The sequence below is a fragment of the Larimichthys crocea genome, unplaced genomic scaffold (assembly GCF_000972845.2).
Source record: "Larimichthys crocea isolate SSNF unplaced genomic scaffold, L_crocea_2.0 scaffold244, whole genome shotgun sequence".
NCBI classification, from domain to species: Eukaryota; Metazoa; Chordata; class Actinopteri; family Sciaenidae; genus Larimichthys; species Larimichthys crocea.
Window position 1 is genome coordinate 144,596 of NW_020853243.1, and position 12,584 is coordinate 157,179.

Sequence of the window (12,584 nt, forward strand, 5' to 3'; positions counted from 1 at the left end):
AGTGAAGAGGACGCTGACGGAGGAAGCTAAGAAGAGAAAAGGAGAGAGTGAGCGAGCAAGAAGCCGCCGGACAAGAGTAAATGTGGGACTGACTTTTAGTGGTTGGTGAGAGCTTGGTGAAATAAAAGGCTGAAAGACAGACGCCGAGCTGGGCTGACTGCTGCTGGACTAGGCAGTGAGATCAGCTGCTGCTGGGTCTGGTTCTGGTTCTGGGCTGACTGCTGCTGGGTCTTGTTGGCTGTTTTTGATCAGACACACTCGAACGTGCCGTCGTTCTTGCGTGAGGCCCGTCACTCGTCTGTTTGGCGAACACCACCCTGATACAGAAGAGTCTGCCATCGGTACACTGAGCATGCCCGGCTGTGTGTCATGCACCTCAAACTTTAATAAAGACAGATAACAAACAGAGTGAGAAAATACATCAATGACACCGCTGCAGCCTTCAAGGATCGCCTCCATCCTTATCCCCACCACCACCACCACCACCCAACCCCAACGGTAAAGTCACATGACAGACAGAAGGAGGGACACTAATGCTCGTGTTGGAAAGCGACAGCTCAAAGAAGAGATTATGTTTGACACAGAAGACAGAGAAGGAAGTTGAACTTTTCTTTGGGGGGTGGAGGTTATATAGATGATGGTGGTTGTAGTTGCCCCCCCGCCCCGCCTCCACTCTCCTGTTGTCAGTCGGCAGGTTGTGGTTTCTACCCCGAGGCGTTGATGTACAGCTGACTCTGCAGGATGTAGTCGATGACCGGCTGACTCAGGTAATCCACAACATGGCCGTCACCGTGCTGCAGGGCCAGTCTGACGGGAGGAAACACACCTGTGAGGACTTCCTGTCTCATGAACTCTACTTCCTGTTGTTGGACACTTTGCTAACTTGATGAGTGGTTTAGAAAACTGCAGGTTTTTTTTTTCCGTGCGCCCTCACGGAGGCTGCGCCCTGGGCGTTGCCCACATCGCCCCTAGCTAAAACCGTATGTATTGGACAGGTGAAGCAGCAGCCTCTGATGGTGCAAAGCTACGTCCTCACCTGCTCTTGGTTGAGCTGACGATGGACATCGGGTGAGTCATCGCATCGTTCACCACGGTGATGTTGTCCTGAAATGAAAACAGATCAGATGGAACACGGAATCCTTCTCTGACCACGTTTCAATGCTCCGCAGGATGTGTCTGCTCTGACCTTGTACTTGCGGAGGATGGAGGAGTGATTCATGATCCTCTCTGTGTCAGCTCCATCACGAGGAACCACCACGATCCCAAAATCCCCGACAATCACCTCCATCTGAAAGCACAGAGAGACGACCTTCAGACGCTGCTCAGGGAATTAAAGGCTCCCGTCACAGTTCTGACCCGGTCAGTCCATCTCATGGACTCTCCGTGATCCGTGGATCTGCTCGCTGAGCTAAAGTTCATTTCTGTGGTGCTTCTGTGTTCAGGTGGAGAGCAACACGTCACCGTCCTGTTAGCAAACAAGCAAGTTAGCTCCTTCTAACCGAGTTAGCATGAGTTGTCCTGACTGGCATTAGTTGGATCAGCTGGAGTCTAACCAGCTAACAGCGTTTACTGACGGCTGAACACTGCTCCATCAGGTCTCCTGCTAACAGCTAGCATTCATATGAGTCTGTTGGCAGAGTAACACTGCATGCGTATCGGTTCTTCTGATAGAGTTCAGAGAAAGCTGCTGATGTGTCCACCTAACACCAAGCACGGAGCGAATCCTCACCTCACGTTACTCGCTCCAGTTTACTCGTGACATCACGTTAAATATAACGTTACCGGTAAACACGGTAAATATGTAAATGCTCTGTGTGTCATGATTGGACGTTGTGTGTGTGTATGTAATCCAATGGTGCAAAAGGTTTTATTCACTCACTGTGTGAACACACCAAAAAGGGGCGGGGCTACAGGGTGGAATTTGTGGCGGGGTTAAATGGTGGATGGGTGGGGGGCGGGGCTACATTGTGCTTACATCACTGTCCTTCCACAGGCCAGGGATGCAGAAGGACTCCAGGAGATCACTGCCACACAGGAGCAAGATGCGTAACTCTACAGACGACAAACAGGCAGGAGGAAAGAGACGTCCTCAGTAAACCAACTCGTTTACTGGATACAAACAGACACCACAGGAAGGAAACCAGAGGACACCGAAGGCACCGAAGAGACGACTCACCGATCTCCTCGTACCTCATCGCGGTCCCCAGGTTAGCATTTTCATCTGACACAGTGACACAGGAAATGAATGTAAATCAGTGCATCATCAGCGTAAAGCTTTAGTTTGTCAAACAGGTGAACGTCATTGTGAGAATATAAAATGTGATCGTTAAAGTTGAAGTGGACAATAATAATCAGATAAATGTTCAGTCTGGCGTCTGATTGGCTGCTGCTCCCGTGTTAACGAGACTCCATACTTCCCGTTATTTTTCAACTTTTTACTTACCGACGAAGGTGAAGCGTTCGATTTGAGGGCGCACGCAGCAGATCTTCCCCAAACTCTCGCTGACCTTCCCCCACAGTTTGACTGAGCAGAGGACAGACAGGTGAGGACAGACAGGTAAGTACAGACAGGTGAGGACAGACAGGTAAGCACAGACAGGTGAGGACAGACAGGTGAGCACAGACAGGTGAGCACAGCACAGATCACATTCATTAACACACAACGTCAGCTCGTGAAGTCTCACTGATGCTCGTTTAACCTGACAGACTGAACATGGGGCAACGTGACTCACTGGCTGTGGGCTTGTGATTCATGTTGTTGTGGTTCTGGTAGATGGGCGGAGTCTGGTTCTGAGGCTGACCAATCACAGGAGTCGTGGATGGCGTGTTGACGTTGGACAGAATACAGCCGGTGACTCTCTGAGGAACAAAAGCATCTTCAACACATCCAGTAATATGAGGGCGGTTTCCATGGTAACACATATTGTTCAGGTCCAGCTGCTGAGCCCGGTTCTGTTCAGTCAGCAGCAGTTATCTCACCTTCATCAGGTCGCGGTGATGCTCCAGCACGCTGCAGGTCGTCTGCCAGGTGTCCTGGTAACACTCCCACGGGTCGACCCTGAACAAACACAGAGCATCACGCCAACGTTTTATTAACGTTTGAGGTGAACCAATAAAGCTGATGAAAGCTGTCTCACCTGATCCAATCAGAGGACTGCACGGCCAGCTGACACATGGTGAGACGATGTTTGCTCGGCACTAAACCCTGCAGACAGACAGATCCAGAGTCAGTCCACAGACAGATAGATCCAGAGTCAGTCCACAGACAGATCCAGAGTCAGTCCACTGACAAACAGATCCAGAGTCAGTCCAAAGACAGACAGATCCAGAGTCAGTCCACTGACAGACAGATCCAGAGTCAGTCCACTGACAAACAGATCCAGAGTCAGTCCACTGACAGACAGATCCAGAGTCAGTCCACTGACAGATCCAGAGTCAGTCCACAGACAGATCCAGAGTCAGTCCACAGACAAACAGATCCAGAGATTCTCTGTCTCTGTTCTCTGTTCTCTGTTCTCTGTTCCCTGTTCTCTGTCTCTGTTCTCTGTTCTCTGTCTCTGTCCTCTGTTCCCTGTTCCCTGTCTCTGTCCTCTGTTCTCTGTCTCTGTCCTCTGTTCCTTGTTCCCTGTCTCTGTCCTCTGTTCTCTGCCTCTGTCCTCTGTTCCCTGTTCCCTGTCTCTGTCCTCTGTTCTCTGTCTCTGTCCTCTGTTCCCTGTTCCCTGTCTCTGTCCTCTGTTCTCTGTCTCTGTCCTCTGTTCTCTGTCCTCTGTTCTCTGTCTCTGTTCCCTGTTCTCTGTCTTCTGTTCCCTGTTCTCTGTCTCTGTTCTCTGTTCTCTGTTCCCTGTTCTCTGTCCTCTGTCCTCTGTTCCCTGTTCCCTGTCTCTGTTCTCTGTTCCCTGTCTCTGTTCCCTGTCTCTGTCTCTGTTCTCTGTTCTCTGTTCTCTGTTCCCTGTCTCTGTTCCCTGTCTCTGTCTCTGTTCCCTGTTCTCTGTTCCCTGTTCCCTGTTCCCTGTCTCTGTTCCCTGTTATCTGTCTCTGTTCCCTGTCCCTGTCTCTGTTCCCTGTCTCTGTTCCCTGTTCTCTGTTCTCTGTTCTCTGTTCCCTGTCTCTGTTCCCTGTCTCTGTCTCTGTTCCCTGTTCTCTGTTCCCTGTTCCCTGTTCCCTGTCTCTGTTCCCTGTTATCTGTCTCTGTTCCCTGTCTCTGTCTCTGTTCCCTGTCTCTGTTCCCTGTTCTCTGTTCTCTGTTCTCTGTTCCCTGTCTCTGTTCCCTGTCTCTGTCTCTGTTCCCTGTTCTCTGTTCCCTGTTCCCTGTTCCCTGTCTCTGTTCCCTGTTATCTGTCTCTGTTCTCTGTCCCTGTCTCTGTTCCCTGTTCTCTGTTCTCTGTTCCCTGTTCTCTGTTCTCTGTCTCTGTCTCTGTTCTCTGTTCCCTGTCTCTGTTCTCTGTTCTCTGTTCCCTGTCTCTGTTCCCTGTTCTCTGTTCTCTGTTCCCTGTCTCTGTTCCCTGTCTCTGTCTCTGTTCCCTGTTCTCTGTTCCCTGTTCCCTGTTCTCTGTTCCCTGTTCTCTGTCCTCTGTTCTCTGTCTCTGTTCCCTGTCTCTGTTCTCTGTTCCCTGTTCTCTGTCTCTGTTCTCTGTTCCCTGTTCCCTGTCTCTGTCCTCTGTTCTCTGTCTCTGTCCTCTGTTCTGTGTTCTCTGTTCTCTGTTCTCTGTCTCTGTTCTCTTTTCTCTGTTCCCTGTTCCCTGTCTCTGTTCTGTGTTCTCTGTCTCTGTCTCTGTTCTCTGTTCCCTGTCTCTGTCTCTGTTCTCTGTTCTCTGTCTCTGTCTCTGTTCTCTGTTCCCTGTCTCTGTCTCTGTTCTCTGTTCCCTGTCTCTGTCTCTGTTCTCTGTTCCCTGTCTCTGTCTCTGTTCCCTGTCTCTGTCTCTGTTCCCTGTTCCCTGTTCTCTGTTCTCTGTTCTGTGTTCTCTGTTCTCTGTTCTCTGTCTCTGTTCTCTTTTCTCTGTTCCCTGTTCCCTGTCTCTGTTCTGTGTTCTCTGTCTCTGTCTCTGTTCTCTGTTCCCTGTCTCTGTCTCTGTTCTCTGTTCCCTGTCTCTGTCTCTGTTCTCTGTTCCCTGTCTCTGTCTCTGTTCTCTGTTCCCTGTCTCTGTCTCTGTTTTCTGTTCCCTGTCTCTGTCTCTGTTCTCTGTTCCCTGTCTCTGTCTCTGTTCTCTGTTCCCTGTCTCTGTCTCTGTTCTCTGTTCCCTGTCTCTGTCTCTGTTCTCTGTTCCCTGTCTCTGTCTCTGTCTCTGTCTCTGTTCTCTGTTCCCTGTCTCTGTTCTCTGTTCCCTGTCTATGTTCTCTGTCCTCTGTCTCTGTTCTCTGTTCTCTGTCCCTGTCTCTGTTCCCTGTTCCCTGTTCCCTGTTCTCTGTTCTCTGTTCCCTGTTCCCTGTTCTCTGTTCTCTGTTCCCTGTCTCTGTCTCTGTTCTCTGTTCCCTGTCTCTGTTCCCTGTCTCTGTCTCTGTTCTCTGTTCTGTGTTCCCTGTTCCCTGTCTCTGTTCTCTGTCCTCTGTTCTCTGTCCCTGTCTCTGTTCCCTGTTCTCTGTTCCCTGTTCCCTGTTCTCTGTTCCCTGTTATCTGTCTCTGTTCCCTGTCTCTGTTCTCTGTTCCCTGTTCTCTGTCTCTGTTCTCTGTTCCCTGTTCCCTGTCTCTGTCCTCTGTTCTCTGTCTCTGTCCTCTGTTCCCTGTTCTCTGTCTCTGTCCTCTGTTCTCTGTTCTCTATCTCTGTCCTCTGTTCCCTGTTCTCTGTCTCTGTCCTCTGTTCCCTGTTCTCTGTCTCTGTTCTCTGTTCCCTGTTCTCTGTTCCCTGTTCTCTGTTCTCTGTTTTCTGTCTCTGTCCTCTGTTCCCTGTCCTTTGTCTCTGTTCTCTGTTCCCTGGTCTCTGTCTCTGTTCCTGTTCTCTGTCTCTGTCCTCTGTTCTCTGTCTCTGTCTCTGTTCCCTGTTCCCTGTTCTCTGTCCTCTGTTCCCTGTTCTCTGTCTCTGTTCTCTGTTCCCTGTCTCTGTTCTCTGTTCTCTGTTCCCTGTTCCCTGTCTCTGTTCTGTGTTCTCTGTTCCCTGTTCTCTGTTCTCTGTTCCCTGTTCCCTGTTCTCTGTTCCCTGTCTCTGTCTCTGTTCTCTGTTCCCTGTCTCTGTCTCTGTTCTCTGTCCTCTGTCCCTGTCTCTGTTCCCTGTTCTCTGTTCCCTGTTCTCTGTTCTCTGTTCCCTGTCTCTGTTCTCTGTTCCCTGTCTCTGTTCCCTGTCTCTGTCTCTGTCTCTGTTCTCTGTTCCCTGTTCCCTGTTCTCTGTTCTCTGTCCTCTGTGTTCCCACAGGCTCAACAGTTAGTAATCAGTCGGTAAACAGTCAGTAAACAGTTGGTAAACAGTTGGTAAACAGTAAACAGTCGGTAAACAGTCAGTAAATAGTTGGTAAACAGTAAACAGTCAGTAAACAGTCGGTAAACAGTTGGTAAACAGTAAACAGTCGGTAAACAGTCGGTAAACAGTCGGTAAACAGTCGGTAAACAGTCAGTAAACAGTAACAGTCGGTAAACAGTTCGTAAACAGTCAGTAAACAGTAACAGTCGGTAAACAGTTGGTAAACAGTTAACAGTCGGTAAACCATGACGAGCACTTACAGGTTTTCCGTACGAGTCGTGCACCGGAGAGATGATTCCTCCGATCACGATGAAGCGACCTGTTTTGTGCAGATACTCTCTGGCTTTCTCTGCAAACACAGACAGGAAACATGAGGACAAAATGTCTGCCAGCTGTCTGCACGTTCATCTGAAGACAAAAATATATATCACACTCATTCCAGACCTTCACAATAAAACACATCATCTATATTTCACTGTCATCTGACGACCTCTCTGGTTTATCTGGTGACCCTCTGAAGGGTCCGACCCCTCAGGTTGGACCCTCTGATGGCTGCTCCGCTTCAGCTCTCTGTGATTTACAGACTTTCCTGATGGACAGTGAAGTAAACAGCTGACAGCTGTAGCCGCTGGCTCTTATTTTGAAAGGCTCCGTCTGCATTCCCACGTAACTTATTCCTAAACAGAGAAAACTATTGAATGGTCTGTTACCGTGACAACAGTGACGCTAACGAGCTCTTTGAGCAGGAACTTGATTAATGAGACTTTTTGTTTGACTTGAGATTTCAGTTTGTTAAATCTGAATCTGAAGCTGACACATTTTATTCACACATATGGAAACCTGAAGACTCGACAAGAGACCTTAGAATATAATGAGAATAACCAAGACTGAACAATCATCCTTTGATTTCATCTGTTTGTTTTGACTTCATGTGAGAAAAACTCAGTCACGGAGACTACGTCTAGGTTTTAGACAGTCTGCGGGGACGTCACGGAGACTACGTCCAGGTTTTAGACAGTCGCGTGACGTCACGGAGACTACGTTCCTAGGTTTTAGACAGTCTGCGGGGACGTCACAGGAGATACTGCGAGGTTAGACAGTGTCTGTCGGGGACTCACAGGATACGATACTAACGGGTTTAGACAGTCTGCGGGGACGTCACGGAGACCGTTCCAGGTTTTATAGCAGTCTGGCGGGGACGTCACGAGACTACGTCCAGGTTTAGACAGTCGGGCGGGGACGTCACAGAAGACTAACGTCTCAGTTTTTAGACAGTCTGCTGCGGGGACGTCACAGAGACTACGTCCAGGTTTTAGACAGTTCGTGCGGGGACGTCACGGAAACTACGTCCAGGTTTTAGACAGTCTGCGGGGACATCACGAGACTACGTCAGGTTTAGACAGTCTGGCGGGGACGTCACAGAGGCTACTCCAGGTTTTAGACAGTCTGGCGGGACGTCACAGAGACTACGTCGAGGTTTTAGACAGTCTGTGGCCGGGGACGTCACGGAGATTCCGTCCTCCGCAGCGTCCTCTTCTTCTCCTTTCCGCTTCTTCTTCCCTCCTCCGTCAGCGTCCGCTTCCCGGTCTCCTTTCCTCTCTTCTCGTCCTCGTCAGCGTCCGCTTCACTGTCTCCTTTCCCTCTTCTTCTCTTGCCGTCTCGTCAGCGGCCTCTTCCCTGTCTCTTTCTCTACTTTCTCGTCCGCTCGTCAAGGTCCTCTGCACTGTCTGCCTTTCCTCTTCTTCCTCGTCCTCCGTTCAGCGCCTCTCTTCCTGTCTCCTTTCCTATCCGTCTTATTCTCGTCCTCCGTCAGCGTCCTTTCCCTGGTCCTTTCCTCTCTTCTCTCTCCGTCAGCGTCCTCTCACTGTCTCCTTTCTCTTCTCTCGTCCTCCTCAGCGTCCTCTTCGCTGCTCCTGTCCCTCTTTCCTCTTCTCTCTCCGCTCCTCAGCGTCCTCTTCCCTGTCTCCTTTCCTCTTCTTCTCGTCCTCCGTCAGCGTCCTCTTCCCTGTCTCCTTTCCTCTTCTTCTCGTCCTCCGTCAGCGTCCTCTTCCGGTCGCCTTCCTCTTCTTCTCGCTCCGTCAGCGTCCTCTTCCCTGCTCTTTTCCTCTTTTTCGTCCTCCTGTCAGCGTCCTCTTCCTGTCTCCTTTCCTCTCGTCTTCCTCGTCCTCCCCCGTCAGCGTCCTCTTCCCTTTCCTTTCCTTCCTCTTCTTCTCGTCCTCCGTCACGTCCTCTTCACGTGCTCCTTTCTCTTCTTCTTCTTCCGTCCTTCGCGTCCTCTTCCCTGTCCTCTTTCCTCTTCTTCTCGTCCTCCGTCAGCGTCCTCTTTCTCGCTGTCCCCTTTCCTCCTCTTTCTTCTCGTCCTCCGTCAGCGTCCTCTTCCCTGTCTCCTTTCCTCTTCTTCTCGTCCTCCGTCAGCGTCCTCTTCGCTGTCTCCTTTCCTCTTTCTCTCTTCCTTCGTCATCTCCTCTTCCCCTGTCTCCTTTCCTCTCGTCTCTCCCGTCGTCAGCGTCCTCGTTCCCAGTATCCTTTCCTCCCTTCTTCTCGTCCTCGCGTCAGTCCTCTTCCCTGCTCCTTTCCCCTCTCTTCTCGTCCTCCGTCAAGTCTCCTCTCACTGTCTCTTTTCCTCTTCTTTCTCGTCCCTCCGTCAGCGTCCTCTTCACTGTCTACTTTCCTCTCTTCTCGTCCTCCGTCAGCGTCCTCTTCCCTGTCTCCTTTCCCTCTCTGCCTCGTCCTCCGTCAGCGTCCTCTTCACTGTCGCCTCTTGTCCTCTTCTTCTCGTCCTCCGTCAGCGTCCTCTTCCTGTCTCCTTTCCTCTTCTTCTCGTCCTCCGTCAGCGTCCTCTTCCCTGTCCTCCTCTTCCTCTTCCTTCTTCTCTGGCCTCCGTCAGCGTCCTCTTCCCTGTCTCCTTCCTCTCTTCTCGTCCTCCGGTCACGTCTCTCACTGTCTCCTTTCCTCTTCTTCTCGTCTCTCGCAGCGTCCTCTTCATGTCTCCTTTCCTCTTCTTTCTCCGTCGTCCTCCGTCAGCGCCATCTTCCGTCTCCTTCCTCTTCTTCTCGTCCTCCTCAGCGTCCCTCGTCACTGTCCTCCTTTCCTCCTCTTCTTCTCGTCCTCCGCAGCGTCCTCTCCCTGTCTCCTTTCCTCTTCTTCTCGTCCTCCGTCAGCGTCCTCTTCCCTGTCTCCTTTCCTCTTCTTCTCGTCCTCCGTCAGCGTCCTCTTCACTGTCTCCTTTCCTCTTCTTCTCGTCCTCCGTCGCGTCCGTCTTCACTGTCTCCTCTTTCCTCGTCTTCTAACGTCCTCCGTCAGCGTCCTCTTCATCCTGTCCCTTTCCTCTCTTCTCGCCTCCGTCAGCGCCTCTTCACTGCTCCTTTCCTCCTCTGTCTTCTCGTCTCCTCAGCGTCCACTCCCTGTCTCCTTTCCTCTTCTTCTCGTCTCCGTCAGCGTCCTCTTCCCTGTCTCCTTTCCTCTTCTTCTCGTCCTCCGTCAGCGTCCTCTTCCCTGTCTCCTCTGCTGACTGCCCGCTCCGGTTCTCCAGCTAACAAACTGAGCTAACATGAGCTAACAGCAGCTATCCTGGATCATGGTGGACCCACATGTGCAGGGTCCGGTCCGGTCCGGCCGGTTCATGTTTCTGAACTGACTTTATGACCGTCCATATCTCATGATGACATCATCAGCGACCATTGTTTGTTGTGTCGTCAACAGCAGCTGGAGTGCGCAGGCAGCAGCACCATCAGCTGGTTCTGGGTGGACGGAGACCGGAATCTCTGGAGGATCCGGATTCATTTGTGGCTGCGCCACACGCCGCGCGACCGGCGGGGCTTCATCACGCACCGTTTCCGTGTTCGACGCGTTTGAAGCGGGCTCAGACTGGGTCGGGTCGGTCCGATGTGTTCACAGTGTGTGTGGTCTGCTGGATTTGTTTGTGTTCGCGCACATCTGCGGGTCTGTCTGCCGGATGTGAGCCGTCGCCCATTTCAGCACCACCCCGGCCGGACAGCGACCGGAACCGGAGCCGAGAGGCTCAGTGTGTCAGGTTGATATTCGTCTCACACACACACACACACACACACACACACACACACACACACACACACACACACACAACCCACACACAACACACACAACACCACACACAGCCTCCTCCACCCTTACCGACATATGGGATGTGTCCCTTGTGATGGGGTTGAAGCTGTGCCGCAGGACAGCAGGATGACGTGGTCTTTGTCTTGTCATGGTTCCGTCGGTCTTCGTCTTGGTCCGGTCCGGTCCGGCCCGGTGCTGTCAGGTTCTTGTGTTACCGGGTCGTCGCTTGTTTTTAGCAGCAGCCGCTGCAGAGAGAAGAGAGAGAGGGGAGGGAGGCGGTGTGTCTGCGGCAGGAAGCGGCGTCAGTCCGTTAAAGAAGACACACACACACACACACCACACACACACACAACACACACAGAGACACACACACACAGACACACCAGACACACACCGCACACCAACACGCACACCCAGACAACACACACAGACACACACACACACACACAACACACACACACACACACACACACACACAACACACCCACACACACATACACGCACACACCACACACACACACACACACACACACACACACACACACACAACAACACACAACCACACACACCACAACACACACCACACACACACACACCAACACACAACAGAGACACACACACCACACACACACATACGCACACCACACACACACACACACAGACACACACCACAGCACAACACACCGCACACACACAGACACACACACACACACACACACACAGACACAACACACACCACCACACACACACCACAACCACACAACACACACCACACACACACAGACACACACAACACACCACACACATACCGCACACACACACACACACACACACACAGACAAACACCACACACACACACACAAACACACACACACACACACACACACACACACACATACGCACACACACACACACACACACACACAGACACACACAGACAACACACACACACATACCACACACACAACACAACACACACCTCCTCCTTCACTGTTGTTTTTTTTATTTTTTGAAACACAAACTATGAAATAACACTATTCACGTGTCTCCATGATGAACAACACATCAGCTGGGTTTAGGTCATGTGATGTAGGTGGAGGTCAGGTCATGTGATGTAGGTGGAGTCAGGTCATGTGATGCAGGTGGAGGTCAGGCAGGTGAGCAGGGGAGGGTCAGGATCATGTACTGTGAGGTCAGGTCATGTGATGCAGGTGGAGGTCAGGTCATGTGATGTAGGTGGAGTTCAGGTCATGTGACTGTGGAGGTCAGGTCATGTGATGCAGGTGGAGGTCAGGTCATGTGATGCAGGTGGAGGTCAGGTCATGTGATTGCGGTGGAGGTCAGGTCATGACTGTGGAGGTCGGTCATGTGGATGCAGGGGGGGTCAGGTCATGTGATGCAGGTGGAGGTCGGTCATGGACTGTGGATGTCGGTCGTGATGCAGGTGGAGGTCAGGTCATGTGATGCAGGTGGAGGTCAGGTCATGTGATGTAGGTGGAGTTCAGGTCATGTGACTGTGGAGGTCAGGTCATGTGATGCAGGTGGAGGTCAGGTCCATGTGATGTAGGTAGAGGTCGGTCATGTGATGATGCAGGTGGGAGGCAGGTCATGTGATGCAGGTGGAGGTCAGGTCATGTGATGCAGGTGGAGGTCAGGTCATGTGATGTAGGTGGAGGTCAGGTCATGTGATGCAGGTGGAGGTCAGGTCATGTGATGCAGGTGGAGGTCAGGTCATGTGACTGGTGGAGGTCAGGTCATGTGATGCGGTGGAGGTCAGGTCATGTGATGCAGGTGGAGGTCAGTCATGTGATGTAGGTGGAGTTCAGGTCAATGTGTGTGGAGGTCAGGTCATGTGATGCAGGTGGAGGTCAGGTCATGTGACTGTGGAGGTCAGGTCATGTGATGCAGGTGGAGGTCAGGTCATGTGATGCAGGTGGAGGTCAGGTCATGTGATGTAGGTGGAGTTCAGGTCATGTGTGTGGAGGTCAGGTCATGTGATGCAGGTGGAGGTCAGGTCATGTGATGTGGTGAGAGGGTGGTCATGTGATTCAGGGGAGCAGGTATGTGATGCAGGTGGAGGTGCAGGTCATGTGGATCGCAGGTGGGGAGGTC

The 12,584-nt window shown here is 51.7% G+C and overlaps 1 protein-coding gene across 1 annotated transcript in view; it reads right to left on the bottom strand.

Annotated features, from left to right (window-relative positions):
- Nucleotides 1–210: 210 nt before the first annotated feature.
- Nucleotides 211–12,584, bottom strand: part of nmnat2 (nicotinamide nucleotide adenylyltransferase 2) — a 12,811-nt gene continuing 437 nt past the window's right edge. Inside the window, exons 3-13 of the mRNA XM_027275906.1 lie at nt 6,834–6,854; nt 6,650–6,738; nt 3,138–3,205; nt 2,980–3,058; nt 2,733–2,859; nt 2,444–2,524; nt 2,177–2,221; nt 1,976–2,052; nt 1,187–1,288; nt 1,037–1,104; nt 211–807 (exon numbers count right to left, since the gene is read on the bottom strand). Coding sequence (XP_027131707.1) covers nt 705–807; nt 1,037–1,104; nt 1,187–1,288; nt 1,976–2,052; nt 2,177–2,221; nt 2,444–2,524; nt 2,733–2,859; nt 2,980–3,058; nt 3,138–3,205; nt 6,650–6,738; nt 6,834–6,854 — 860 coding nt within the window. The 3' untranslated portion in view covers nt 211–704. The remainder of the gene's footprint in view (nt 808–1,036; nt 1,105–1,186; nt 1,289–1,975; nt 2,053–2,176; nt 2,222–2,443; nt 2,525–2,732; nt 2,860–2,979; nt 3,059–3,137; nt 3,206–6,649; nt 6,739–6,833; nt 6,855–12,584) is intronic.